General features: G+C 49.6%; 1 protein-coding gene across 1 annotated transcript in view; it reads left to right on the top strand.

Moving 5' to 3' along the window:
• The window catches only part of ADAMTS16 (ADAM metallopeptidase with thrombospondin type 1 motif 16), a 153569-nt gene that overhangs the window by 84913 nt on the left and 41946 nt on the right, over positions 1-26710 (top strand). The window contains exons 14-18 of the mRNA XM_072958938.1: positions 1458-1588; positions 3527-3650; positions 4476-4720; positions 6544-6682; positions 25948-26074. Coding sequence (XP_072815039.1) covers positions 1458-1588; positions 3527-3650; positions 4476-4720; positions 6544-6682; positions 25948-26074 — 766 coding nt within the window. The remainder of the gene's footprint in view (positions 1-1457; positions 1589-3526; positions 3651-4475; positions 4721-6543; positions 6683-25947; positions 26075-26710) is intronic.

The following is a 26710-nucleotide window of genomic DNA, read 5'->3' as shown; positions in this document are numbered from 1 at the left end:
GCTATAAGCATGTCACCCACTGAACACTTAAAATGGCCAAAGAACGAAAGAAAAATGTTTGGATCTTTTGGAAAATCAAACAGTATGCTATATTTGGAAAGTCTATCTATAAATTATAAATGCAGATGTTCATTTGTACCATATGTAAGATTTTACTATACAGCTAGAGGGAAATATGTATTATTCTTATGATTATAATAGCTTGAACTCAGTACCTTGAGTAGGATAATTTGAGGATAAATTCAGAGAACATTTAATCACCTCCTTGTTTGAGGTTGAGAACACTGTCCAAGAACCACTTGAGAAATACGTAAGTTGGGCCAACTTATCTGACATTTACTTTCACCATCACAGTACATAGAATGTTTTCATGGTGAGAGATTTATCAAATTAGTAAAGTCTGGAAGGAAAATTTACGCAGTTTTATGCAAACCCTTTCTTGTTGTGTTGTTACTCCTGAACTCAGTAAAAATTAAGCCAGTGAGAAACGAGTAGGCGGGAGAAAAAAGTAGGAAAAAACTTTGAAATTGGGGTCAAAAATACGTGTGATAGCCTTGACTTTGCTTGTCTTCAGTAAAGAAATGCACTGATCACAGAAGCACGTGTTAAATTTGGTTCTGAGCATTATTCAATTGGGTCTCTTATTCCGCACAATCAAGAAAATATCTGTACATGAGTTTTGGGCCAGTGAAGACTCCTAAGGCAGGTAAATTTTTATTATCAACTGTTCCCTTCTTTACCAAGAAGAGAACAAACGGGAAAACAAAGTTTCTACAAAAGTTCAGAATAGTCATGTAAATGATACATCCTTGAAATGGATTCCCGAGAGGAAGGGAACTTGATCTCCAGCCTCAACTATGTAAGGAGGCCTGAATTCTCTGCGTATCAGTACTTTTTGACAATCCATTGTATGGATAAAAACACAGTGCTCTCTGGAGATTTCATCCAAAAGTTACTCCCTTTATCAGTTTAAAAATAGTGTGCAGTTTAGGAAATGTGTTTAGTAATTTCGTGATGATTTTAATGGTTTTATTACAGCTTATTTGTAACAGTTTTGTATATTGCTACAAAATGATAGTGACTTTCTGCATTTCTACAAGAGAGCAGTTAATGGTACTAGTGATCTGTCAGGATAGTACATTGCAGTTCAAGTCGACAGGTGCTTACTGGATGCCTACTGTGTGCAACCACTGTATGCAGGACAAGGACCAATCAAGGACAGAGCAGAGTGAAATTTAACAGTGAAGCTTTAAAAAAAAAAAAAAACAAAACAGAAAATTAAAGGAGAAACTCCAAGCCTACTGAGGCAATTTGAAAAAATGTCTGCAATGTGTTATTGTGTGGGAGTTATTTTATGGGCAAAAAAGAAAAAAATAGTCTATCTAAAATTTAGAGCAAAAATGATCAGCGCTTAAGTATCTTTCTCATTTGTGTTTGTGTGTGTATTTCTTTTTAAGATCAGGACTTATGCAAACTCTACTGTATCGCAGAAGGATTTGATTTCTTCTTTTCTTTGTCAAATAAAGTCAAAGATGGGACTCCATGCTCGGAGGATAGCCGTAATATTTGTATAGATGGGATATGTGAGGTAATAACGATCATTCATTCGTTCAACAAACATCTCCCGACAGTCTGCTTTGGGCCAGGCACCCTGTAAGGGGCGAGAGAGACCAGACATTTAAAACGTACCCTTTCCCTCCAAGTCACTGTCCAGCAGGGGTGAAAGCGAGCTGGAGACGCACAGGGGTTTGTGGCAGCGGAGGTGTGAACAGAGCACAGGCAGAAAGGAGGAGCTGGTCCTCTCTCAGATGTGGACCTGGGAGATTTGCAGGGCCCCTCAGGGAAGGGAGCTCGATCGAGAGGGTGAGCTGGAAGAGGGGTATGGGCGGAGCAGGGAGGGGACACGGTGCTGCAGGAAATCACGGGCTGGTAGGACCCGACTCCATCGTCACTGGGAGGCAGGCAGGAGGCAGGAGCTGGGGGATGCCGAGGGAGCCCAGTGGAGGGGGAGACCCTCTCAAAGGGCCGTTTGCAGCCAGGACAAGGGATTGGGGTTTTTTTATCCTCGTGTCCCTGGGGACCAGACCAGCGAAGTAGCAGGGTCAGATTGCAGTAGTGGGGTCAGATTGCAGTAGCCGGGTGGTGGAACAAGTAAATCAAACAGGGACAGCTGAGAGCCAGAGGCCACTATGCGGGGGTCTCAGGAAGCTGGGCGGCCTCCCTCTGTTGGAGAGGGACTTAGGACACAGGCTGGGAAGGGTTGGCGGCTCAGTGAACACACAGCTCTGAGTGGGTCGCCACGTGCAGAAGGGATGGATTTTATTGCAGACAAAGGGAGGGTGTCACATGCAGTGATCAGATCCACTGCAGGTAAATCACAGGCTTTCCAATGAAGAAGTTCCTCAATATCCATCTTCAGTGGAGTCCAAAGACCTTGGTCCCAGGCCTAAATTTCTCGAAGGTGTAGGACCCTGACCACGGTCAAGTTGAATCACCCTCTAAGACCCTCAGTGTAATCGTTTGAGTGCATGAAGATTAGATTAAATGATTCTGTTAAGATCTCTTTCAGTTTTAAAATACTCAAAGCTCTACCCTTGGTGTCTATTCGTTGATTTGTTAAATATGGCATTCTTTTTAGGAATTCTTAATAATATAGTGTCGCAGCCCCTTATTTGTAATTCTGAAACCCAAAAAGCTGTGAAGTGGAAAGTTTATTTGGAGGCAAAATATAACCTAAATTTATTTGGTGGCAAAACTACCTTGAACTGATGTGGGACCGTGAGTGACGTTTTTCGCGCTCAGTGTGGAAATGTGTGCATTTTAAAAACCTCATTGCTGCCCCAGGCTCTGCTGGGACTCTCACATTATAAGCATAAGATGTTAATTACCTTCCTAAAATCGGAAAAGCTCTGCATTCTAAAGTGTATCTGCCCTTGGATTTCAAACAAGGGAGGGTGGACTAGAGTTACTTCCCGTCCGAATGGGATTTTTGCATATCTAGACAATATTCTTTGTTAGGAAATGTGCAACTAGCAAGCATCATGGAATTTACAAAGAGCTGCTAAAACTGGAAGACAGGAACCAAACGTGCCCGTGACGTAGTTACTGCCGAGAATAATCGTCCGGGGCCTGTACTCCTCTTCGCCTCTGCACAAGGCGAGTCAAAAGCCCGAGGTGTGCTCCCGCGGGCCCTCGTGACGCCACAGTGCTTGTCACTTGTGCTCAGTGCCTTAAGCCAGCCTGAAACGTACCTGAGCCTCCAACACGGCAGCCTGATAGATTTCATTCGGGGCTCGAGGTAGGACGGTTGTGTAGCCGTGGGAAGAGGACAGGTTCTGCCGGCCCCGGCTCTCGTCCTCCAGATCCAGGTGTGGGAGGCAGCCTCCCAGTGCACACCGGGTGTCCGTGAATATTCGTTCACTCTCTCGTGTCGGTGAAACTTCCAAGGGTCCAGGGAACAGGTGTGTGACTTCCCTCCTCTTGTCCCTTCTTTCATGACTGGCACATGGCCTGGCGGGTCCCGCAGAGAGTGGGCTGTGACGACGTCCTGGGATCTGACGCCGTGGAAGACGCCTGCGGTGTGTGCCAGGGAAATAACTCGGATTGCACGACGCACAAGGGCCTGTACGCCAAGCAGCCCCGCTCCAACCGTGAGTCCGCCCGGCGGCCTGTGGGGCCCGGTGGGTTGGAACGAACCGCTTGACGGGCCAGCGGGACACGGAGTGAAAGCGCGGGCAGGCGGAGTCCTGAGAGCCCCACGCAGACTCCTGCCCTGCCTCGCCTCCCAGACCTTCTGTCGTGATGGGCAGTGGTTGCCAGGTTATTGGAATTAAAATGGTTCTTAGAAACAGTGGAAGTAACAACAGCTCTGCTCCAATTGAAAAATGAATTAATTTTTTTTTAAGTGGTGATGAGGTGAAATCATGCCACCATGTTTGGCATGCTCGCGGACGCGGGGCACTGTGGACGGACTTCTGACCAGGAGAGATTTTAAGGATAAAGTCAGAATTTAATCTGAGCTCAGGCTTGCTTTTTGTTTTCAAAACAAAACAAAACAAAAAAAACACCAAGCTGGGTGGTAACAAAAATGCATAGAGAAAGAGCCTGGATAAAAGTGCCCCACAATATGGTGGTATTATGGATAGCTTTGTTTATTTTTTATTTTTGCTTTTTTTTAAATTGAAGTATAGTTGATTTACCATGTTTCGTGTTTTTAGGTTTTCTTTTTTTATTCTGATTTTTCTACCATGAGCATGTTGACACTTACAATCAGGAAAAATTATTTTTAAAGGACTTTTAACTTAAAAAAGGAAAAAGAAGTTATTTATGGGACCCGTGCAACTGATTGCCAAAAGAGATCTTCTCCAGGTTCCAAATTCTGCATCTTGAGGTTTAGTGATGGAGAACCAGAGGTACCCAGGGATCGGCATTTTTGAACGAAGTACCACACGCCCCCTCCTTTTTCTTTACTCCAGAGTATTATCCAATGGTCACCATTCCTTCTGGAGCCCGGAGCATCCGCATCTACGAAATGAATGCATCTACCTCCTACATTTCTGTGCGGAATGCACTCAAAAAGTACTACCTGAACGGACACTGGACAGTGGACTGGCCCGGCCGCTACAAGTTTTCAGGAACTACCTTCGACTACAGACGCTCCTACAAGGAGCCCGAGAGCTTGACTTCCGCGGGGCCAACCAACGAGACGCTGGTCGTGGAGGTAGACCCCAGCCTCTTGCTTTCAGGGCTTGGATTTCGGGTCTTAGGGAGTTTTGTGGGTTCAAGGCTATTAGCACAAGTTTACATACACAGACAATTGTTTGCAATTAGACGGCATCTCAGAAGCAAGACTAATCACTCCATAGAGTGAATGGGCCAATGGACTTGTTTTAATCATCTCTGAAAACATCAGATGCGTGATGGAATTCATGTTTATGCGCATCATGCAGTTCCCATTTTTGCATCTTTATCTGTGGATTTGGGCAAAAGTCCGCTTCTCTCCTGTAAGCTCTGTGGCTGTGAGAAGCAGTCACTGTTGGCTCCCTGGCTGCGCCTGCTTGGGTGGGATCAGCATTCCGCTAAGTCCTGTGGAAATGGGAGATGAGAACGCATTACACGGGCCCGGTGCCGGGCGAGGGGTCACACACTCCCCTCCTAGGCAGCCCTTCTGTGTTCTCGCTGGAGCTGCAGAGGCTCACAAGATCCAGACGGGCGTCTTCTAACAAAGTAATTTGTCTCCATGGGACTGGGCAGATGGCTGCAACAGGCGGCGGACGTGCAAATTCTCCACTTTTGCATATTTCTGTGCACATTTAAAGAAACGACTTGGTTCAGAAGCTGCCCCTCAGCCCTCACCTAAGTGTGCGGGTGCGAGCCGCCCAGACGCCCTCCACCCGCTCCCCTTCCTGCAGCCCCGTCCTGCAGTCCCTGTGTCTTCCTGGGAGCCGTCTCATCACACCTCCCGCCTCCACCTCCCCTCAGCCTCGAGCTGCCCCCGCCCCTTTATAACCCCGTTCACCCTGAATCCTTGCCGGGTCATTTCTCTCCCACCATGGGGGCATTCAGCTTGATGCTCCTGGAGAGAGAGAGATGCGTCAGGGTCGAAAGTGATCGCAGCTTATTGGGACTTTCCTGGCGGAAGAAGAGTTAACGGGGATTCAGAGTGTCAGGTGGCAGCTGCTCAGTGGCCGTGCCGTGCGGCCACGTGTCCGGGGCTCCTGCCTGTCCCGCAGCATCTTCCCCAGCTAGACGTGAGCCGTGTCTTCCGGGGGAGAGAGAGCTGTGGTGCTGGACTCAGGGAAGGCCCAGGGCCTTTTATACACCGGAACGTCACATTCAGGACCAGGGAGGCTCCAAGGCTCAGAGGTGGGGTTCCTATCAACAGGCTAATGGTGAGGTTTCCAAAAAGCTTCCCACTGGGAGCAGGGGATCTGACACCTGCAGGAGGGAAAAGGTCACTGGTCCATGCGATCGGGTTTCCAGACAGGAGGGGTGGAGACCAGTACAATTCCACGTGCTAGTGTGGTCCCAGGTGTGCCCAGCCTGAGAAATCATCTTTTCTCCTGGAGCCACACAGTGCACGTCAGGAGGCAGACGACCTCTGTATCCGGTCGCAGGAGGAAGTCCTCAGACTCAGCTTCGATCCTGCTTGGATGGCATCCACTTGCTGTTCCGGGCTGTTGCGACCTGGCTAGGAAGCGTGAAGGAGGTTTTAGGTACCACTTTCTGATTTTCTCAGACGGAGAGGATTGGCAGGAAGGAAACACGGAGGGAAGAAATCGATACCCTTGTCAGGCTATAGAGGCTACGGGGGAGGCCCTAGGTGTGAGGCAGAGGAGCCGAACGTCTCTTGTTTATGCTAGCGGGGTGTCTGTTCCTGCTTACAAGGTGAATGTGAACTTCGGAGGACGGGCAGCATTTATTTTATCTTCATCTTCACCTTTTTGTTGATATCGCTGATGCTTCAAGTCATTTAAAACAAATTAGCTCCTGTTTATCGGTCCCACTTTAACTTGTTTTCCTTTTCCCTTTCTTGGTTTGCAGCTTCTGCTTCAGGGAAGGAACCCGGGCATCGCCTGGGAGTACTCGGTGCCGCGGCGGGCGGGTGAGAGGAAGCTCGGCGTCCAGCCCAGCTACACGTGGGCCACCGTCCGCTCCGAGTGCTCCGTCTCCTGCGGAGGGGGTAGGTCGCTTCTCGCCGCCGTCCTGGTGGTGGGCACGGGGCGGTCCGCACCGGTCCTCCTTGCGCCCCAGGGGGAGCCCAGTGGAGAGCAGTGGTGCCGAGCATCACCGAAAGCCTGAGCCACTCTCTCCCATCCAGCTACGTCAGCGTGTGGCCTCGAGGAGGCGGCTCAGTGAACTGGCTTCTGCTTTTCATCTAACAGAAGCTCTTTTAAGGGTAACTTTGCTATCTGAGATTACTCAGATCACAGTCACACAAGTGATTATATAGCTCATGTTGGTGAGAAGCAGACACTTGCTTGGAAACTACAGTGGTCCAGGGTGAGGTTTTTATCAAACGGCCTTCTTCAAAAGTATTGGAAAGGAATCTGCTGTAAAGTTATATACCTAAATTCACTCAGAAAGTGTAAGAATTTTAGGAAAGTTGTGGTGAAAATGACAAGAAACGATACGTCACAAAGAAGAATTTCAACTGACAGCAGATGGCTTTGTCGTGGTGATACCACAGCAATTTTAAGCCCATGTCTAAACTGATAAAGCCGGCTCACTAGGGGGACTTCCAGCCACAGCCAGTGTGTAGTATCTGGTGGAGAGCGGGGAGGAAATATTTGCACATTTAGAAACAAATTACTGAGTTCCATGTGACATAAAAACCAGACAAGTTTCCACATGGACAAATGGATTCAGCTTTGTGCATTCTGGGTTTTAGTAATTAAGAAATTAATTTAGACAGCACTAGATATTCAAGTAAAAGATAATGGCACATGAATGAGAATCGCACAAAGACTGTAAAGAATGAATAAGGAAAAAGTAAGTGAACTCATGCATTTACAGTTGCTCCAAATGAGATGGAGAAACTAAAGGAAAACAGAAAGAGTAACCAAAAAAAGAGTCTGAAAAGCTGACACTGCAAACCTGACATATGTTAACTCTTCCCACTGTGAACTAAGAATGAAATATTTAAATCATATGTAAATTCTGACATTAAATGCTTTCTCAGGAAAGGACAGAATTCCCTTCTGTCCAGCAGGGTGCAAGCAAAGGGCTCTAATGACCTAGAGAAACACGTGGGTGACCTGCCCCGGCCATGAGCCCACGCAGGAGAAAAAGGAGAGCAGAACCACATCCATGGGCATCTCTGGGTGCGACGTGGGAAAATCAGCCTCCATTCCTGCTCACTTCTGTCCTTTCCTCTTCTGCTCTTAGAGCCACGTCCCACGACTCTGTGGTCCACACTGGCTATGCTTGATTTTACCTGTCCGTTTAGAGTGTCTAAAAGCATTTGATTAGAATAATAGTCCAATTGTAAAGCCGTGTATTTATGTAGGGACATGACTTTGAGAACTCTCGCTGGTAGCCTTCCATTTGCTGAAACGCGTGTGCTGAGTCTCGTGGCAGCCCTGCAAGGATGGCTGGTCGGGAGCGTGCTCTGTCAGGACCGTTTCCCTCGTGCTTTCCCTTGAGAGCGAGTTACACAGAGGGAGACTCGGTTTCCTGTGCCGTGACCAAGTCGCTTGTCTCAGGATCCTGAAAACGCCGCATGGATGATCAGCGTGCTTGCACATCGCCTAACTGCCCCGAAAGAATGACTCTCACATTGTTTCTAGAGGAAAGCAACCCACAGCCCATTCCCTCATCGTTTGCCTGAAGGGTGGCTTGGCGGGGTCCACGGGGGGCTGCTGGTCTTCAGTGTGGATGGAACATTCCTGGGAGATCAGGGTTCCTCAGTCAACACCCGGAAGGCACGCGGGACGTCATCACCGTGTGTAGGATGGGGCTCTTCTGAACGATCCTCCAGTGGAAACCCAGGTGCCCTCAGCTCCCAGGACTCAGCACCTAGTCGGACTGTCGCTCACAGGCCCCGTGGGAGCGCCAGAAAGGGCCCTTTGGAAACCCCGTGGGCTTGCACTGAGGTGGACCCTCCTTGTCTCCTAAAAGGATGGAAGCACAGCCTCACTCTCCCTTCTCTCTCCTCTCGCGCGCCCTCGGGATTTTCTTATTTTCTGCACAAGCAAGAAGGGAATAAGCACCACGTCACTGGAGTTACTTGAGCGCCCGCTGTGTCTCGTCACATCCACGGCCCTGGGGAGCCCTCAGAACAGCTTGCAAGTAGGAGGACCCTGCACAGGCCAGAGGCCCCGGTCAGGTTCAGGTCCCCCTCATTTTATCTGCATGTTTGTATTTCAAAGATTTCTGCTTGCAGAGATCTCCCAATAACCTGGAATCTGAGCTTTCAGAACGTCTTTTACTTAACTCTCTTCTTGTGACTTTAATGTCCACAAGGAGGTCTTTAAAGGAACCAGTCAGGGGATTAATGAACGGGCAGAAGACACCTGGGAGTTCCCCCAGCTTTAGCGGAAACAGCTCCGGGCATCAGCCAAGGAAGGCCCCCGTGTCCTTGTCTGTTCTCGTGGGCCCATCACTCTACTGACGGACCCAGGGCATACGGTGCCTCGCATCCTCTTTTCTGGCAGCTGCCTCTGCTCCTTTTCCCTTTCCACCCACTTTTATGATCCAACCACAGCGGTTTATTTTGGGAGTCCTGCTCAGCTGTGCCCTGACAGGGGCACTGGGGACAGGGTGAGGACCCACAAGGTGGGACACTCAGCCCAGAGTATTGGAGTGGGGGTTAGGAAACACCTCAGCCGATCGTGTCCGACTCTAAGACAGAGACTTCTAGACGTGGCAGTGACCATGGAAAGGCATCAGCCATTTCTCAAAGTTACAGATGCTGCAGTTTAAAAAAAAATCAGCCTGTGATCCATCTGGTTCTGTGTATTTTGAATAGTAACTAATTCCAAACCTCTGACTTACTTCCAAGTGAAAAGACTTATTAAGACTTGGCTTATAGCTTTGTTTAATCTCTCCAATACGCAGCATCCAGTGTCTGGGGACGTTCATCTTCTTCCAAAAGAAAATGTTCTGATTCACAGTGAGAGCTCCTCAGGCAAATCGTGACGCTGGCCTGTGAGTCGAGCTCCCTTACGCTTTCCAGGCTTGTTCTCTTCACCACCGACAGGTATTTCTAGGGCTTAAACTTCAGTTAGTTTATCGGTTAGGTTTAGAACATGGGAGAAATATGAATTAGCAACCTTGCCATTGTTTTGTTGACATGAACACACTCAGTCATTCATCCAGTCACTGTTCAGTCAGCAAATGTGTATTGGTGCCAGTCTGAACCTCAGACTGTTCAAAACCACGTGGGGAAAATGTAGAGACCTTTGCTTAGTTCTCTCTGTCTCTGAATTGGATGATGGAACACCAGGGTCACTGTTGCTGAGTGGCTAATTAGCATCACGGCCAATTGGAACGTGGTGCCTCCGTGCATCCCAACCAAGGCCTTGAGACCTTCCACCCAGCAATTCCAGGCACGGTGCTGAGTTCTGAGTCTATAGAGAAAAAACTTACAGGCTGGCCCTGTCCTCAAAACCGTGTGGTCTGGAGGATGGAGTTATAACATACACATCTGTAACACGCGAGATTGTAAACTGTGGTGTGCAGAGGTCCATGAGAATTCAGAGGGGACCCCAGGAACATGGTGCAGAGAGTGACGGGTTAGCTGCATTTGAGCATCTGTCATAGTCAGAGGGGGAGGTCTGAGACAGCGCTCGAATATCCACACGTCATACCACTCATCTGATTGGCTAAAAGTCAGCTTACCTTTTTCACAGGAACCGCTTCACATTAGATCCACCCCCTATCCCCACCTTCCGAGCATCCTTATGTGTTCTGAATCTTAGAGTAAGAGCACATTTTATTTTGCAAAACTTTACCTAAAGGCTTGAGCTTGTCCTTCTAGGTCCCAGAGAGCAACTGAAATGATTCTGGCTTTTTCCTCCCTGCCTCGGGTCGCCTTTGAGCCAAGTTCATAAAAACACTTCTATGCCTTTTATGAAGACCCTGATAAATTACAAAATACACCCCCTGCTTTAGTCCCCCTGCCTCTCAAGAAAGCAGAGGAGAGAGAAAACAAGTTCATCCCCTGTAGAGGGGACGCTTCCCTGGGGAGCCTGGACTGTGTGCTGTCCACTCTTGTCCATTTCTTCAAGTGCCCCCCATGGTCCAGGGTGAGGTGGAGAAGCCATCTCGTCCACTCTTCCCAAGAACCAGGAACCCTTCCCTAGTCCCAGAGTCTCCCTGCTTCCTGCAGACCTCCCCTCATCAGGGGCATTGAGTTCAAGTCCTGTCCCAGGTCCAGCCCCTCTCACATGCCCACGGTGGCCACGTGGTCCCGGCAGGCTCCCCTCCCCTCCCCTCCCCTCCCGCGGTGGACGTGTGTGCACATGTGGGTTTCAAGTCCTGCTGCCTGATTTTCTGGTAACCAAACCTGGAACCTTAAAGATGCTAATACCTACAGCAAGGTGAGCGGCATGTGCTGCTGTCCTTTTGGACAGGTCAGTGCTGTCAGGGAAATGGGATAGTCGGGCCAGTTTCTTGCTAAGCAGAACAGACACACAAGGATGTCACAGACATCCGTAAATGACCATCATCACCACCCTCCAAGCTCTGGTGTGCTTTAGGGTGCCATGTGCACGGCATGACCATGCCAGGCAGAGCTGTCGCTGAAGCACGGCCAGGAATCACTTAGACCCTGAGCTGTTCCCAGGAGTTCACACCCACTCTGCTTTCCTGGAGTTACCTTCCCTCCTCCGCTTCCAGGGTCCTTCCACGTGCAGGCGTTACATGTCCGTGATACATTTAGCACTTGCGGCAGAGATGATGTATGCATCTCGTGAAAACACATGCTCTGTCTGTGGAATATTTTCCAGGTTTCTGTGTAGTCTTGCTTAAATGATTGGTTTCATTTCCTTTACAAAAGAAGAAAGCTTTTGGCAACAGTTGGGATTCATGCCATCTTTAGAATTACTGAAAACGTAGATTCTTTGATATAATCCCAGTCTTTAAAACTGAATACCACTCTTCCAGATACTGGGAAAATATGAAGATTTTTTTCAGTGATTTCCAAAGAGCTGGCCAGAGCTGGCTTCCGTAAAATGAATCTGAGGACATCATTCACTAAACTGCACCTTCCGTGGCCGGGGTCCAGCTCTGGGCTCTCCCCAGTTAAAGGATTCTTCTCTCTGACTTTCTTCCTTTCTTCTTTGGATTTTATACACTTCTTCTCTCTTATCTATTAATATGGACCATTTCGGGAGTTTGGCCGGCTGTGGACATTCCCGTGGACCATGTGATTTTTCTTTCTGACAAAGAGTTGAGAGGGGGTAAGCACCGTCGAGAAATGGCTTTACAGATGCGCCCTCAGTCAGAGAAGCGATACCTGAGTCCCCGCGAACACTCAGCTAGGTGGCCGAGGAGACCCCCTCCACAGGAAACTCTTATGAAAACATAATTACCGAAAACCTAGTGTGAAAATAGAACCTGGATACCTTTGGGTCCATGGCTGTCAGTATTTTTATTTTCTCACGATATCCAGATGTTTGGAAACAAAGGGAGAAACATTTACATTCACCTTGTATCTACTACTGTTTATGTGGAACATTAGTTTATTTTATTGAAGTGTAGTCAGTTACAGTGTGTCAGTTTCTGGGGTGCCGCTCAGTGCCCCAGCCATACGTATACATACTTATATTCATTTTCATATTCTTTCTCAGTATCGGTTACTACAAGACGTTGAATATAGTTCCCTGTGCTTGCAGGAGAAATTTGTTTTTTTATCTGTTTTACATATAGTAGTTAGCATTAATTTTTAATTAAAACCTTGAGCATCCCTGCCACCTACAAACAGATTTGACCTCCAAAATTCATCCGCCCTTGGTGCACTGCTGAACTGCTAGGTCCCTGACCATCTGAGTGTGGGATAAAGCATGGTGCCCAGTGTCCCCAGGCTCAGTCCCAGGGGAGAGCTTGTCTTTTGGAAAATGCTATGACTCTGTCTGAGATCCAGAGCCTGGAGCGGGCCCCAGCAGCCTCAGATCGGCAGGCAAGTAAGTCCCCGCCTGGTCAGGGCCTGCGTTGATGCCTGAGGGCCTGCACCTGGGATGGTGCACACCTGGGAGGAGGTGTGCACACTCTTCTTTGATGCCTGAGGTCGCTAAGGAGCCCTGGGGACAAGGGAGTGTGTAGTAGAGCCTGGCCGGTTCAGTTTTGGTAGTCTGGGGTCTGGGCGTCACTGGCCCACCCTGCAGGCACCGGGCACATGTTTCATCTGTCCATCTGTGTGTGTCCGTGCGCCCAGTGCACCTGCAGCCTGAGAAGCGCAGCCTGCAGGCCAGAGGTCCCACAGCCCGCCTTGGCTTCACCCCTGCATTCCCCATCTGACTTCATCTCCATGGAAACAAAATGCAGAGACATCAGGTGCATGTCTCCTTTTGAAAATGCAGAAATAGTGGTAAATGGCTACGCTGTGACTGAAAGGACGTTTTTTGTAGAGGCACCTGAGTCAGCCAACGCAGAAGGCCCGGGCTCTGGGCACTCGCCTGGCAGTAAAGAGGTGTCCTGCAGACGGAAGAATCTGTGACACGTGTCCTCACACCTCATCATCCCAGATGCTGCTGGGCTGAGCGCTGCCTCAGCTTTTCTCTCCCTCGCTTTAGTTTTGATTCTGTTCTGCACCAGTTTCATTTTTGTGAGGTTTCTCAGTGTTTTGAACTCTCCTTGGGTCTGAGGAAGGGCTCTTTGTAGCCCAGGTGCGGTGTCCCCTGCACGTCTGGTCCGCCTTCGCCATGCTCTGTGCACCAGCTATCCACTCTGGGAGGCACTGGGGGGCAGGCCACGGTCCCCACACCCGAGAGCAGCAGCGCTGTCAGCTTCCCTGCCCAGGAGTGTGTCTCCCTGGTCCTGCCGCACCTGACGTCTGATGTGGGTTCACGTCTGTTTCTGTTACTTGCTACATTCTCCCCGAGGTTTAGATTCTGTGACATTGATGGCGCTGTCTTTGGTGGCGGTTTTGGTGAGGTTTACGTTCATTACTAGATGCTGTGTCCTCAGGGTCTAGCCCAGTGCCCAGCACATCCCTGGCACCATGGATCTCAACCACTTTTTGATTCATAAATATGTGAAGGCCACGTCTGGAAATGGGGAGGTGGGTCGGCCTGCTGTGAACCCCTGGGGCGGCTTCCCGGGGCGGCCTCAGGCCCCTAGCCCCCTGCTACTGGCCATGAAGAAGGGAGCAGGGCTTCGAATTCAAGTCCCCTTACTCCCAGTCTTATACCCAGCTCCCCGCAAGATACAGTTTAAGAAATGGTCCTCCAGGACAGGAAGAGCTCTGGAACAGAAAATGCTGTGAATCCTTTTCTAGCTCAAGTGAAAATCAAACAAGGGGTTAACATTTCCACACGTGCACGTCACGCTGGGCAGAAGGATCAGGCCAGTCGGTAAGCCGTCACGGCAAGGCTGGAACACGCGGTGTGGGGTTTCGGCCAGACTGCCAGGGGCCGCGTGCCGGCCCAGCCTCTTTGAGACTTGTGACCTTCTGAGCTATTTAAGCCTTTTACGCCTCCGTGAGCCTATCTATAAAATAAGGATAATAATGTAATCGACCGGATAGGGGTCCTTTAAGGATAAGAGGCGAGAATGCCTGTAAACCCCAAACACTTAGTCTGGCCAAACAGACGTCAGCATCTCTGCTTTCCGTTAGCATCACAGCTTTGCTTAAGAACTTGGACCATTTAAGCCCCTCAGCTCATACAGCAGGAGGGGGTTTCACACGTGGTGCTCGTCACGTGGGCCCAGGCAGGGCTGAGGGACACGACCCTCCCGATTCTGCACTGCGCCGCCATCTTCAGTGTCACGGGCGCTGTGGTACACACGTGTGTGCAGGCACGTGTGGTGCACACGCACACACTCGGAGAGGCGTGTGCAGCGTGTCTGGTGTGTCCGTGCCCACGGAGTGTGCAGGCTGGTGGCCTCTGCAGAGGCGGCTCCGGACGAGCGGGCGAAGCTGCAGGAAGTGCTGCCTCGGGGCTTCTGTCCGGGTGGGGGATGAGCTCGCTTCGCTTCTGCAGCACTGAAAGATGATGGAGGGAAGTGGTCCTGCAAGATGCCTTCTGATTGCCCGGGCTCCTGGTGGGGCGCACCTCTCCCGGGCGGACGCAGGTCAGCACGTGGGGTCCAGTCCTGGCACGTGGTGTTTCCGGCAGCCCGTGGGCCTGTCCACAGTGGCAGCCTCAATCTCCTGACCTGGCAGAGACTTTGTCCCTACAGGACGCCCCAGACTGTGGTTCCACGGGCGTTCTAACATCAGTCTGAGGGGTTTTGTCTTCCCTGTCTCCATCCAGGCTGCCGTACTAGCCAGTCTGTCTTTGACAACATGCCAGCCTGTGAACCGTCCAGATCCCAGCACTGAGAACTTTAGGTCCAGGCGAATGCCCATCCCAAGATCCTGGGTGTGCAGATCACATGCATCTTGTGAGCAAAGTCTCTGATTAAGGACCCAAGGAAAACCCTGTGACATGCAGGCACGGACACTGCCCACGAGCACGAGGGCTGTTTCTTTTGGTTCACATTTAGTTCACCAGTTGTCCTCCAGGTGAGGTTGCTGGATGGCTGGAATAGAGGTCAGCCCGAGGTAATGAGTAGACAGCAGAAAAGCAGGAGCTGGAGAGCAGACCCAGAGGGAGCGCGGAAGGGAGAACTGATCCGAGATGAACCATCCAGAAACAATGGGACGAAATCAGGGAGATGGAAGACATGCAGGTGATCTTGGCCAAGCCCGTGGGCTCAGATTTTCAGTTCTCAAGTGAAGCAGACCTTCTGGTCTCATGAGATTCTCTACAGCCCTGGACTAACTGTGAAAAATAGTTTCTCAAAGCATAATCGGAACCTTTCCCCAAGCAGCCGGGCGTGTTTTTGACACCTGGGATGCACCTGCAGCCAGCCTTCCACCTGCCCTCTGCTGAGGAGGGACCCTGAGCAGGCCCAGCACCCTTGGGTGCGTGTGTGGTGTGTGTTTGACGAGGCCTCTGATACACTTTCTGGTGTGATTTTCTGTGTCAATCAACAATTACCAGACGGATCAAAAAAGAAACCAGAACGCCAGCTCCTCCTGCCTTGGTCTTTCGGGCTTCCGACGCTGAGTCTTCTAAGGGCAAAGAGCAGGAAGGGGGAGGAGAGGCCAGATGAGGTGGGCAGACAGGCTGCAGGCCAACAGGAGGTCAGGTGAGGGTCACCTGGGAGGTCGGGCCCCTCCTGCGCCACCCCTCATGGCCCTGTGTCCTTGAGAGAAGACTGTCAGGCTGTCGGCAAGAGGGGCTGTGCATTTTCATGCAGGCCCCAACCTGTAGATGTTGGAATTCTATTTTATTACAAATGTCATAAACATAGGAAATAGAGAAGATAAACTGTCCTCTGCCCCAGAGTCACTGCCAACATTTTAATAAATCCTGTTCCATCCCTCCTCCCCACGTCCAGGTTTACAGGTATGCGCCCTCCTTTAGACGTTCCTTTGGTAATCTTTCCTCATGTTAATCACATCCTCTGTAGCCTTCATTTGCAAAGAGTTCCTGCTTGTGTATTAAGTCAATAGACCACTTTTAATGTGGGAGTTCACGTTCTTGAGCAAATATATTCAAGCACTGTTGATTCTTTCATTGACCTAAAACAATTAATAGCCAGTTATTTTAGCAGCAAAATGGGTTTATCAGGGACCAGCAAAGAACTGCAGTTCTGGACATGCAGTTGATGTCCAGCTACAGGCAAGTCCAGAGAACCAAGAAGAGGAATGCTTCTACAGAGGAGAAGAGGGAGCTGAGGGGGCTGTTCTGAAAAAAACTTTATTGGAGGAAACTGGGTGTTTGAAGTATAGTGACTTTTCATTGGCTGAGTTGCAGCAGTTTCTCATTGGCTGGGCTGTTGCCAGGCAAGGAGAACTTCCTTTCTCCTGCTTTTAGTGAAGGAATGACTTTCTTCCTGTTGGAGATGCAAGGTGCCTCTCCTCCAGTTGGTAATGCAGTTGATATCGCGTGGTAGGGATGAGCTCTCCCCCTTCTGGCCTCCTGACTCCCTTTTAAATGAGGTTTCTGTTTATTTTCACACTTCAAATGAACTGTAAATAGTGAATCCTTCCTTTTGCCTCCAAAATTTCCCTAGAAATGACACATTTTGGCTCCACTTTTTTGGAGAGTATTTGGAAGGGGTGGTTCCTAAAAGATTAAGATGGTTTCTCTTGGGAAAACACTGCCTATAAATAGCTTGGACACCCCTCCCCTTTTGTGTGTTTGTGGGCACAGTTTGACCAGCAGCATGAGATCTGAGACACGGAGTGTAAACATCCTGATTTCACTTTCACAAACCTAGGGTCCCACCCATTTAAGGACACTTCATGCAAAATTATGTGGAAAATAACTGAGATGTATTGTTGTTGGCATTGTAGGATCCCAGGCCAGCATTATCATCACTTTAAGATTTGATAGGAATTCCCACCCCTGACCCGCTGAATCAGAAACCTTTGGGACAAGGAAGGGTGGGCCAGCAGACTGCTTTACTAAGAGCTCCCGCGGTGGTCTTGAAACATTTGAGAACTGCTGGTTCAGGGAGCCCCTTTCAGTTGTGTTTCTGCCAGGAGGACTTCTTTCTAAACACACTGTATGCAAACCCACTGGCTAAGGCTAGCCCCCTGCCCAGAGCCCCAGGAACCCCCCCCCCCCCGCCTGAGGCATCTCTGAGTCCCTGGTTTTCAAGGATCACAAGCAAGGACCACGTCCCTGGGAAGAGCTGGTTCTAAAAGAATAGCAGTAACTTCGCTGAGTACTGTACTTAATTTTTAAATGTCAGTCAGATTTCCCACCAGGGACTGTGATGGTCAAAGGTCCCTGCTTTGTGCTCTTTGGAAGGTGAGGTAAGATGACCTTAGTGGATGAGTGGGAGAATTGAAGACAAGAACTTTCCTGGCAAACACCCAGGATGTGAGTCTGGGGACCCATGTGATTTTAATCATGGTGGTTTTGTATAAGGACGGAAGAGGTTCCTGCTAACTGGACCCACGCCCCCCTGATCCTTGTAGATTATAGATTAAAGGCAACGCTTTAACTACCCTCTGAAGCCGGCTGGAAGCCAGACCGAGTATGGCGTCCTGCTGTAATCGGTTCCAAGTGTCTCTCCGCACCAGCTACTTCTGCACATACAGGTAGGCAGCCTCCATCCTCCATGCGGGGAGGGTTACATCAAATGTAAATATCAGCCCGTTCCCACCAGCCCGCAGCAAAAGTCCCTGCTACTCGTTCTCTCGGGTTCTTCTGCCCCAAGGAGACGCCCTGCCTTCCCACACCTGATTCTCCGCTGATACTCTGGACCCACTACCCACCAAACACACTTCTCACCACCAAACGTACCCTTTCTCTCGTTCGGGGTCGCTCAGACCTCCTCAGTCTTAGAGTGACTCTTCTTTCATTCCCTCACTCTTCCCTTTTTCTGTCTCACCTTTCATTGCCAAACTTTCCATGAGAGTAATCTTCACGTCCTGCTCTGTTCCCAGCCGGGAGCCACCTGCTGCTCATCCCGCCCGCCTCACAGTTCATTTCTGAGAGCGCGTCCAGCCATGACCAACACCCCATCACAAACCACGTCAAAGCCCTTTCTCAGCCCCTCCTCCTGGCCTTCCCACAGGCTTCTTCACGGGTCACCCCCTCATCACTTCAGACTTTCTCTGCCCTTAATTTCCACCATCTGTTTGGCCCATTTGCCTCCTTCCATTATGAGCACCTTCTTCTCCCTAGTTCTTTCTCTCAGGGTCCTTCGGTGTACCGCAAAGCCACCACCTGTGTCTCTGTGGCCTCCCCTAGAGTGCTGGTTTGCCCTCAGGCCTTCACCATCATCACTACTCAGGATGGTGTTTTGATACAAATCTCGATGTTCTTCTCAGTCTCCCACCAGTGACAGCTGCTAGTCACATTCACTTGGATTGCAACCCCCAGAGCAAATTCTACCATCTCAGCAACAGGCATTGTTTCCTCTTTGTTTTAAAGATCTCTCTGGTCTTTCTCGACTCAGCCTGTGTCCATTTTTCTACTTAACAAGAGTCTGTCATCATCCTTCTCTAGCTCTTTCTCTCCACCTCCAATAGTCAAGAGACTCACTTCATGTCTATTTGCTTGAGTCTTCTAGAATATATAGATATGGATAGATCTAGACATCTCGGTCTATGGTCATACCACCATATATATACACACGTATAGATAGCAGTCTCTCTCCTGCTATCATGTTCATATTCCTTATTCTTTTATCTTGTCTAATTGTGTGGGCCAGGATCTCCAAAATGGCCTTAACTAAAGTGACAATATTTTTTTTTCTTATTCCTGACCTTAATGGGAATGTTTCTAGTGTTTACCATAACTGTGGCTTCTAGGTTTAAATAAACATGTAAATATTTGTCTGTCTAGATAGACAGATGCAGATATTCACACACATAAACTCATGCAAATATACAAATATATAGATGAGACTAGATACTCATCAGTTGTCTATTTTATAAACATTTTTGCCATAATCAAGGCAGCATTTGTCACATGCTGAACTGTGTTATATTTGTGATAAACTTTATGTTTGTTCTTTAATCTATTAAAAGGGTGAAATATATTAGCCAATTTTCCAAATGCTGAACCATTCTTCTATTCCTACTGGGGATTACTATCAGTGACATCAGGGGTTTTGCTTTCCCCAGTGCTACTTGATTCTGCCTCTTTTAATTCAGTTGGTAGTTTTTACATTAATATTCCTGAGTACTACTGAGCTATAGTTTTTCTTCGCATGCTAAAATATACGAAATGGTTTTAAATGTTGTAAACCTTTCTTTTTTGTATGCTCTATTTAAACAGATATCTATTTTATCTACATTTGGTAGAATTTATTTGAAGCATCTGAAGATGTTGCTTTTTCAGGAGTTAGACCCCTGGTAATTTTTTTATATTATGTATGGTAATTAGACCACTTAGGTTATTTATCTTTTATAGGGGTAGTTTTGCTAATTAAGCAAGCCACCCTTTTCTGTAGGATTTTAAATAGAATTTTTATGTATTTGAACAAAGTGCCTGATGGAATCATTTTTTTTTCTACATGCACATATTTTCTTATTCTCATTTCTTATCTTGCATATTCATGCTGATTGTTTATTTTCTTCACTAAGTTAGTATGTCAGTGACAGCTCAGTCAGGAACTCAGAAACCGTCTTAGGGACCTCAAGCAGGAAGGTATTTAATATGAAGGATCATGTGCTCACAGAATGCTTGGAAAGGTTGGGGGAGGAAAGGTCAGAGAGAGACGCACGTAGCTCTCCGAGTTGCTCCAGCTGTTAAACAGGTGGAAGGTGTAGGACATTCCAGGAATCGCTGGTGAGGGTTCGAGCTAAGCCAGCACAGGAGCAGGTGATCCCCAGGACAATGTCTGGAGAGGACAGTGGACCCCACATCTGCCAAAGCCAAGGGCATAGCACCGCGGCCGGGGACGTGACGCTGTGGTCCGTCCTCTGCTCCCACATCCTGCGCTTGTGCCTCTCACTGGGACCTACCCAACAGCCTCAAGACAGGAGATGCAGAGACCGCAGCCCCGACACCAGCCCCGTCATCCGGGGAGAGAGAGAAAGAGGGCATTGCACTGGGGTGCAGGTTGTTATGTTTGAGGACCACCCCTCTCCCCTAAAAGATCAGCTCTTGGACTTACCATGTTCTCTTTGCTAACATATGGACTTCTGCTCCACACTTTGTCTACATTCAAATAGACTGATGTCTGTTCATTTTCTAATATACTGACTTCTGTTCCAATCTATATAATTCCTTCTCTCTGCTTCCTTGAGCTGTCCTTTTCTCTAACATCCTAATTATTAGGTATTAAGTTCATTTATTTCCATTCATATCTATCGTTATCAGTATAAGTATTTAAGACCATGAAATGCCTTCTGAATCTTACTTTGAGCTACACATCACAGATTCTGTTTTATAGCATTTCCTTCATTAGTCATTTCCTTGAATGAATTTTGCTGTGAACCTGATGACCACTGTCCTTTTTTATCCTCTTTTCACTAATTGCTAAAAATTTCCAGGCAACTCTTTACATTTTCCCTGTCTTTTCCTAACCATATAATTTCTTTCTTATCTGCTTGTGATCTGTTATGTTCTCACCCAAAGACTGCACTGTCTCTCAGAGGGGACACTTGGAAATGGGTGTGGGCATTTCAGTTGCCATGGTGAGTAGGGGTAGGTAGCGATGGGCATCTGGTGGGCAGGATCCAGGGATGCTAACAGCCTTCCAATACGGGCAACCACGCTGCACAGCAAGTCCTGTTGTGTCCTAAGATGTCAGTAATTCCCACTAGGAAAAATGAAAGGTCTCCAGTGGCCCCAGCTAGAAAAAGTAACTGGTAGAGTCAGAACTTGGACATGCATTGGACAAATTCAGTGTCTTCCTTCTGACTATATTCTTTCTAGCACGTTGTTACTACGTTACTCCATGAATGACTAGCAGTAGATTCCCCTCTTATCCAAGTAAAGGTAACAATTTGGCTATGTCGCTGACACTGAGGCCAAACAAAGGTCTCCAGTAAGAAAGAAAATAAATACGTTAATCAAGTAAAATTCTGTTTCTATTTCAAAGCAAAACAGTGTCCCATTTGCTTGATTGAAAGCCTGTACCTTGCTCAGAACCATTAGTGATCGTTAAGGCCTGATTCTTTCTTGAGTGTAAGGACTGAATTTCATGTCTTCAATTTCAAAACTGGAAACCAAACTGAAGTCGTTATTTATATTCACACCTCCTGAAAAGCCAGAAGACTTTGGTTAAAGAATTCAAAAAATGGACTTATAAATTGTCATGTAAGTGGGAAGGAAAGATTAATTTTCCTTCTCTGTTTATGAGAACTGACCACTAACAGTTTGGGGAAAGCGTGCCCTCGCTCAGTACGTCCTCATGTAAATTGGGTTATCAGATTATCCGGCTTAATTTAAGGGAGTTCGCAAGTTTCTGTACAGAACAGCTGTAAAATGACACGTGTTTCTTTTTCTCTAACTTAATAGTCTCTTATTCCCTGTTAGCAAGTGGAAAAATAGGTTCAGAAAACACCGATTCAGATTTCATCTCTGCATTGATACATGGTGAGTCATCTGAACTATCCCCAGTCCACCCTAAGCACTGTATAAAGAAGGGAACAGACTCCTACTTGGATGAATTTTTGGCCAAGCATTGGTTAACTCACCCCAGTCACCCCTCTGTGTTCGTTCCAGGACCCCCCACACAGATGCCAGAATTCACAGATGCTCCAATCCCTTATAAAAAATGGTGTGGTATTTGCATATAACCTACACACATCCCCCCATATACTTTTAATCATTTCTAGATTACTTATGATACCTAATACAGTGTAAATTCTATGCACATAGTTGTAAATACAATGTAAATGCTACGTAAATAGTTGCTGGCATGAGACAAATTCAAGTTCAATTTTTGGAAATTTCTGCAGTTTTTTCCCTAATATTTTCTACCTCTGGTTGGTCGAATCAGCTGAATGAAAACCCTCAGAGGAGGAGGGTTGACTGCATTAACTTGCTGGAGCTTAGTTGTTACTGAATATAATGAAATTGGCCAGTGGCTGAAAAACTACTTACTAAGTGTGGGAACCGGTTTATCTACGGAAGCTGCACTCTCTGCCTCCAGGAACGTGATCTCAGATGTGACACGTACTTGTCAACTGAATTTTGTCCTTGGGCTCACCAGGTAACGTCTTGCCCAAACTGGGATGCTTTGCAGAGGAAGAGGGTTGCCCTTACCGTTTTTCTACGACAAACCTGGGCTAGCCTGGCATGACCAGTCTTTACTCACAACCCTTCTGACAGCGAACATGTGGGTTTTTCCCACGCCAACAACTATTCTCCGATTTTCCAGCCACAGAGCACCTTACAGGTCAACTCAACCCCAGAACTGTGTACCTAGAGTTACGGTCCGACCCCCAGGCTGAGGGCTCGGGTCCACAACACTGCCCCCACTTCCGGCACCATTTGCAAGCCTTCCGTCTGGCGTGGCTGCAAATTTGCGGGTTCTAGTCTCCCTCCCCTTTCGGGTTCGATAGTTTGCTACATGGGCTAACAGACTAAGGGGGGCACTTTTCTCAGTTACCACCCCTGGTTTACTGTAAAAGACACAAGGGAACAGCCAGATGAAGAGGGACCCGGAGCAGGGGTAGGGTTCCAGACCCCATGAAGTGGGGGTGTGCCATCCTCCCGGCGTGTGGGTGCTTCCCTAGCCTGGAGGCTCTCTGAACCCCGTTGTTTAGGGGTTTCCATGGTGACCTCACCACACAGGCAGGGCTGATTAAGTCACTGGCCATTGGTAGTTGAACTAAATCTCCAGCCCGTCTCCTCGCCCCGGAGGTCAGGGATGGGATGAAAACCCTCTCACACTCCTTCATCTTTCTGGGGACCAGCCCTGCCCACGAACTGTCTAGGGGCCCCACCACCAGTCAGCTCATTAGCACACAGAGGCACTCCAAAGGTTCTCAGATCCCTGTGCCGAGAGCCAGGGACAAAGACCAAAATTTTGTTTTTGACTCTTGGAACCTGAGATGTGAAGTCACGGCTTCCAGTCCTGCCGAGAGCAGGGGTTATCAGTGTGGTCCCCAGTGCCTCAGCTGGAAATGGAAGTCCTCAGGCCCCCCCACCCCCCAGCCCGCCGAGTCAGAGGCTCCAGACGGGCCAGAATCCTGTGGTTTAACTTACGAGAGGGTTCAGGTGAGCACTGGAGTCCGAGGGCCACTGAGCACAGGGATTCGGAGGCGTGTGTGAGTCTGACTTAAAGGGATGTGAAGTCCTCTGCCAGGTGTGTTGGGAGTGGCCGTGAGGACTGCGCTCCAGGTAGAGAGCCAGCCTGTGGATGGGCCCAAGGGGTCAGAGGACCAGGGTGGAGGCCAGCAGGAGAGGGACACAATGGGGCTGGAGGACAAGGCTAGGACGTGTGGAGTTTAAAGAGAAAAGCAAGACCACAGACCCCTGGGCACGGGGCCTGGGGGAAGCCTGCTCTGAAATGGATGTCTGTGTACTGGGTACTCGTTAGACAGCCGGGTCTGTGGTTCCAGGATGTAGCCTGGCGACACAGGGCAGGAGGCTTTGGCGGGTCAGACATCCACCCTGTACGGTCAGTGTGAGGCCCAGGAAAGCACTTCCGGGGAAACAGGCTGAGAAGAACCAGTGCAAGGCTTGGAGCGTGAGACACGGGGCACCTCCTCCAGTGCCCGTCACTCCGTGCTCGTACCCGTTCTGTGTGTGACGTGGTGACAGGGCACACGGCTGCCTCGGTACTGGGTGGAGGACTCTGGGACAGACTGATTTCCAGGACATGCTTCCTTTTGCGGTGAAGCTCAGCAGGAAGCATCAGTGGCCGCAGTGCCTGGCGTGGCTCCCGCCCTCCGCAACTCCCCAGGAGAGCTGTGGCCGCCAGGGCTCCATGGCTTTGTCTGCTGCCCGCATCCCACACGAGTCACCGAGCCTCCTGACTTCGATTTCCCTAAGTCTGTGTATTAAAGCAGGTGCTGGGGCTGTGATCTTAGCAGAGCTCTGAAATGTTTGTTTTCATTTATGATTTTTCTGCCTCGTGGGACCGACTTTCCTTTTGACTTTCTTCTTGCGGCTGTTCAGGGGCATTCGCTCTACATGACTTAAATCTTGTTCTTTTGTAGAAATACTCACATCAAAAGTCTCAACACATGTAAGTAAATGTTCTTATGTTTCTGCAGAAGCATCCCATGGCCTTTATCAAAGGCATTTTTAACAAGCCCTTCCTGATGAGAGATCATTAAAATTGGGACAGTATAGTTGCAAATTCACACAGGAGAGCACTCAGTAAAAACCGTCTAACTGCGTTGAGATGTGATGGTGTCAAGTTGGCAGGGAGCTGAATCACTGGACAAGACCACGAGGGTCCTCTGTCACCTCCAGTGTCCCCCATCAGCGCCCACGGGGCTGGACCCCAGCAGGAATGGTCCAGCTCAGACACATGAGCTCTGTGCTTGGGACCCGGGAGTTCTCCTCTCCTCCTGCTGCTCGAGAAACCTGATTCTCGAGAGAAGCTAATTTTCCCCACTCACGTGCCTCATTCCTTTTGACAAAGCAAAGCCAAACGTCAGGCTTGCTTCCACGCACGTTTTAGGGACGTGTCATTTTCCTTAAGCAAAGAAGGACTTGGCTTCTTATGGAACTGAGGTTAGAGACTGTTACACCTGAAGCCACGTCTGCTGCTCTGGAACCGTGTCTCGGGTCCCTTCCTTTGTGAAGAGGCCTCTGGTCGCCTACCTCAGGGGGACCGGGGTGGCACCCGGTCCTTCTGAGACGTGCGGCTCGGGCTGAGGTGAGGAGGGAGACCCGGGCGGGCCATGCGGACAGTGGACCTCCATCTGTTTTCCGAGAACAGTGATGAAATCGTTTTTAATCTTAATATGAATTGTGTTCATTTAAAATCAACACCGGTTTGGTTCTTTTTCTGAGCGCACCATTCAACGGTATTACGCACGTTCACATTGGTATGCAGCCATCACCACCCCATCTCTAAATCTTCTTCATCTTCCCAGGCTGAAACTCTGTGCCCACGGAACACTAACTCCCCATCCTCCCTGCGCCAGGCCCTGGCAGGCAGCTTCCTACTTTCTGCCTCTACGGTTCTGACTATTCTAGGTGCCTCTTGTTTGGTCAGTTTGATGCCCTGAAAGATGGAGCACATTTAGGGACATTCAGAAAGCCTGAACAGCACTGGGAGGCAGAGGGAGGCTGGGGATCAGAACAGCTTCCTTTTCCACTGACCTCATGGGGTGCGACGCCTAAGTCATCACGCATTCCCAGTCGGCTGCGCCCGCGGTGGGGTTTTGCTCTGTGAAGTCTCTGGTGGTGAAGAGCTTATCACCCTGTTGCCTGTGTTCCTTTCTGTTTTATTCTTGTCCGTTCCCCGCTGCTACCTCTCAAATGGAAACACAAGTGAGTGTACTTAGTATTGTGTTTGTTTGAGAAACGACGGGTGTTCCCAACTCTAGAAACAACAGAAAAGCAATAGACGGCTTCATCAAATCTACGCTGGCACCAAAAGCAAGACATGTGTTTAAAGATGTTAAGATGTAGGGGGAAGGTACCAGCCGCCTTAGAACTGATGAAACTCACGGGTAAACACTGCCCAGACCGCTCAGAAAGGCAGACTGTCAGTGGTCAGCCCCGTGGCTAGCACAGGGGCCTGGAAACACGGCAGGTTTTCCAAAATAGAGGTTTCATTAGCTCTCCGCCTGCCTTTCCCCGGGGGGCGCGTTCCACGTTTGTGAGCCTTTGCTGAGCACCCCACTGTCTCTCACAGGGCACATGACCACGCGAGGAGGCTGCTACAGAGACCTGAGGTTCCCCGTGAACGCGTCCTTCTGCAGCCCCGACACCCGGCCTGCCGCGGGGCTCACGCCCTGCAAAGTGTCTGCCTGCCCCCCCAGGTGAGCGCGCCGGCTTCCTCCGAACGCGCGTCGGAGCTTTGCAGGCATAACGCCGAGTCCTCGGTGCTCCGCAGCCTGGGGCGTGGGAGCGCGCAGCCCGGCCAGGCGATCCGTAACCAGGGCCGCGGGCCCCGGGGGCCAGGCGGGGGCCGGCAGCCAGCGAACCCGGCCAGCGAGGCGGAGGCTCTCTGCGGGCGGCGCCGTGCTGGGTCCCTGCAGGCGGCACCCGGGCCGCGCGCGCGCTCAGCCTCCCGCCCCTCCGCTGTTTCCTTTTCTTGCTGAGTGACACGTGTCGCAAGAACCCGCTCGCGGGGCCGCCCCGGCGGCGGGGGAGCCGTGGACACGGCGCGCGAGCCCGGCCGCGGAAGGCAGGTGTCACCCCGCTCACCTGGCGTCGGGCCTGCCGCCCCTGCATGTTCCTAAATGAAGCGCAGGTTCCCCGAGACGGGGATGGGGAAGGACCCCGAGGGGGGCCGTGGTCCGGCCCTGCCCTCGGCAGCCCTCACGCCCTGGCGCGTCCTAGTCTCCCCGCCTCTCGCCGGCTTCGTGTCCACAGAGGGGTTGGGGGTCACCCATCGCGGTTACAGAATGGAAGTCTCACTCCAGCCAGACCCTGCAGACGGCCACTCATCACCA

Source organism: Vicugna pacos, chromosome 3 (assembly GCF_048564905.1).
Source record: "Vicugna pacos chromosome 3, VicPac4, whole genome shotgun sequence".
In the NCBI taxonomy this organism is placed as follows: domain Eukaryota; kingdom Metazoa; phylum Chordata; class Mammalia; order Artiodactyla; family Camelidae; genus Vicugna; species Vicugna pacos.
Note: the sequence above shows the minus strand (reverse complement) of the source record. Positions and strands in the feature narration are given on the sequence as shown.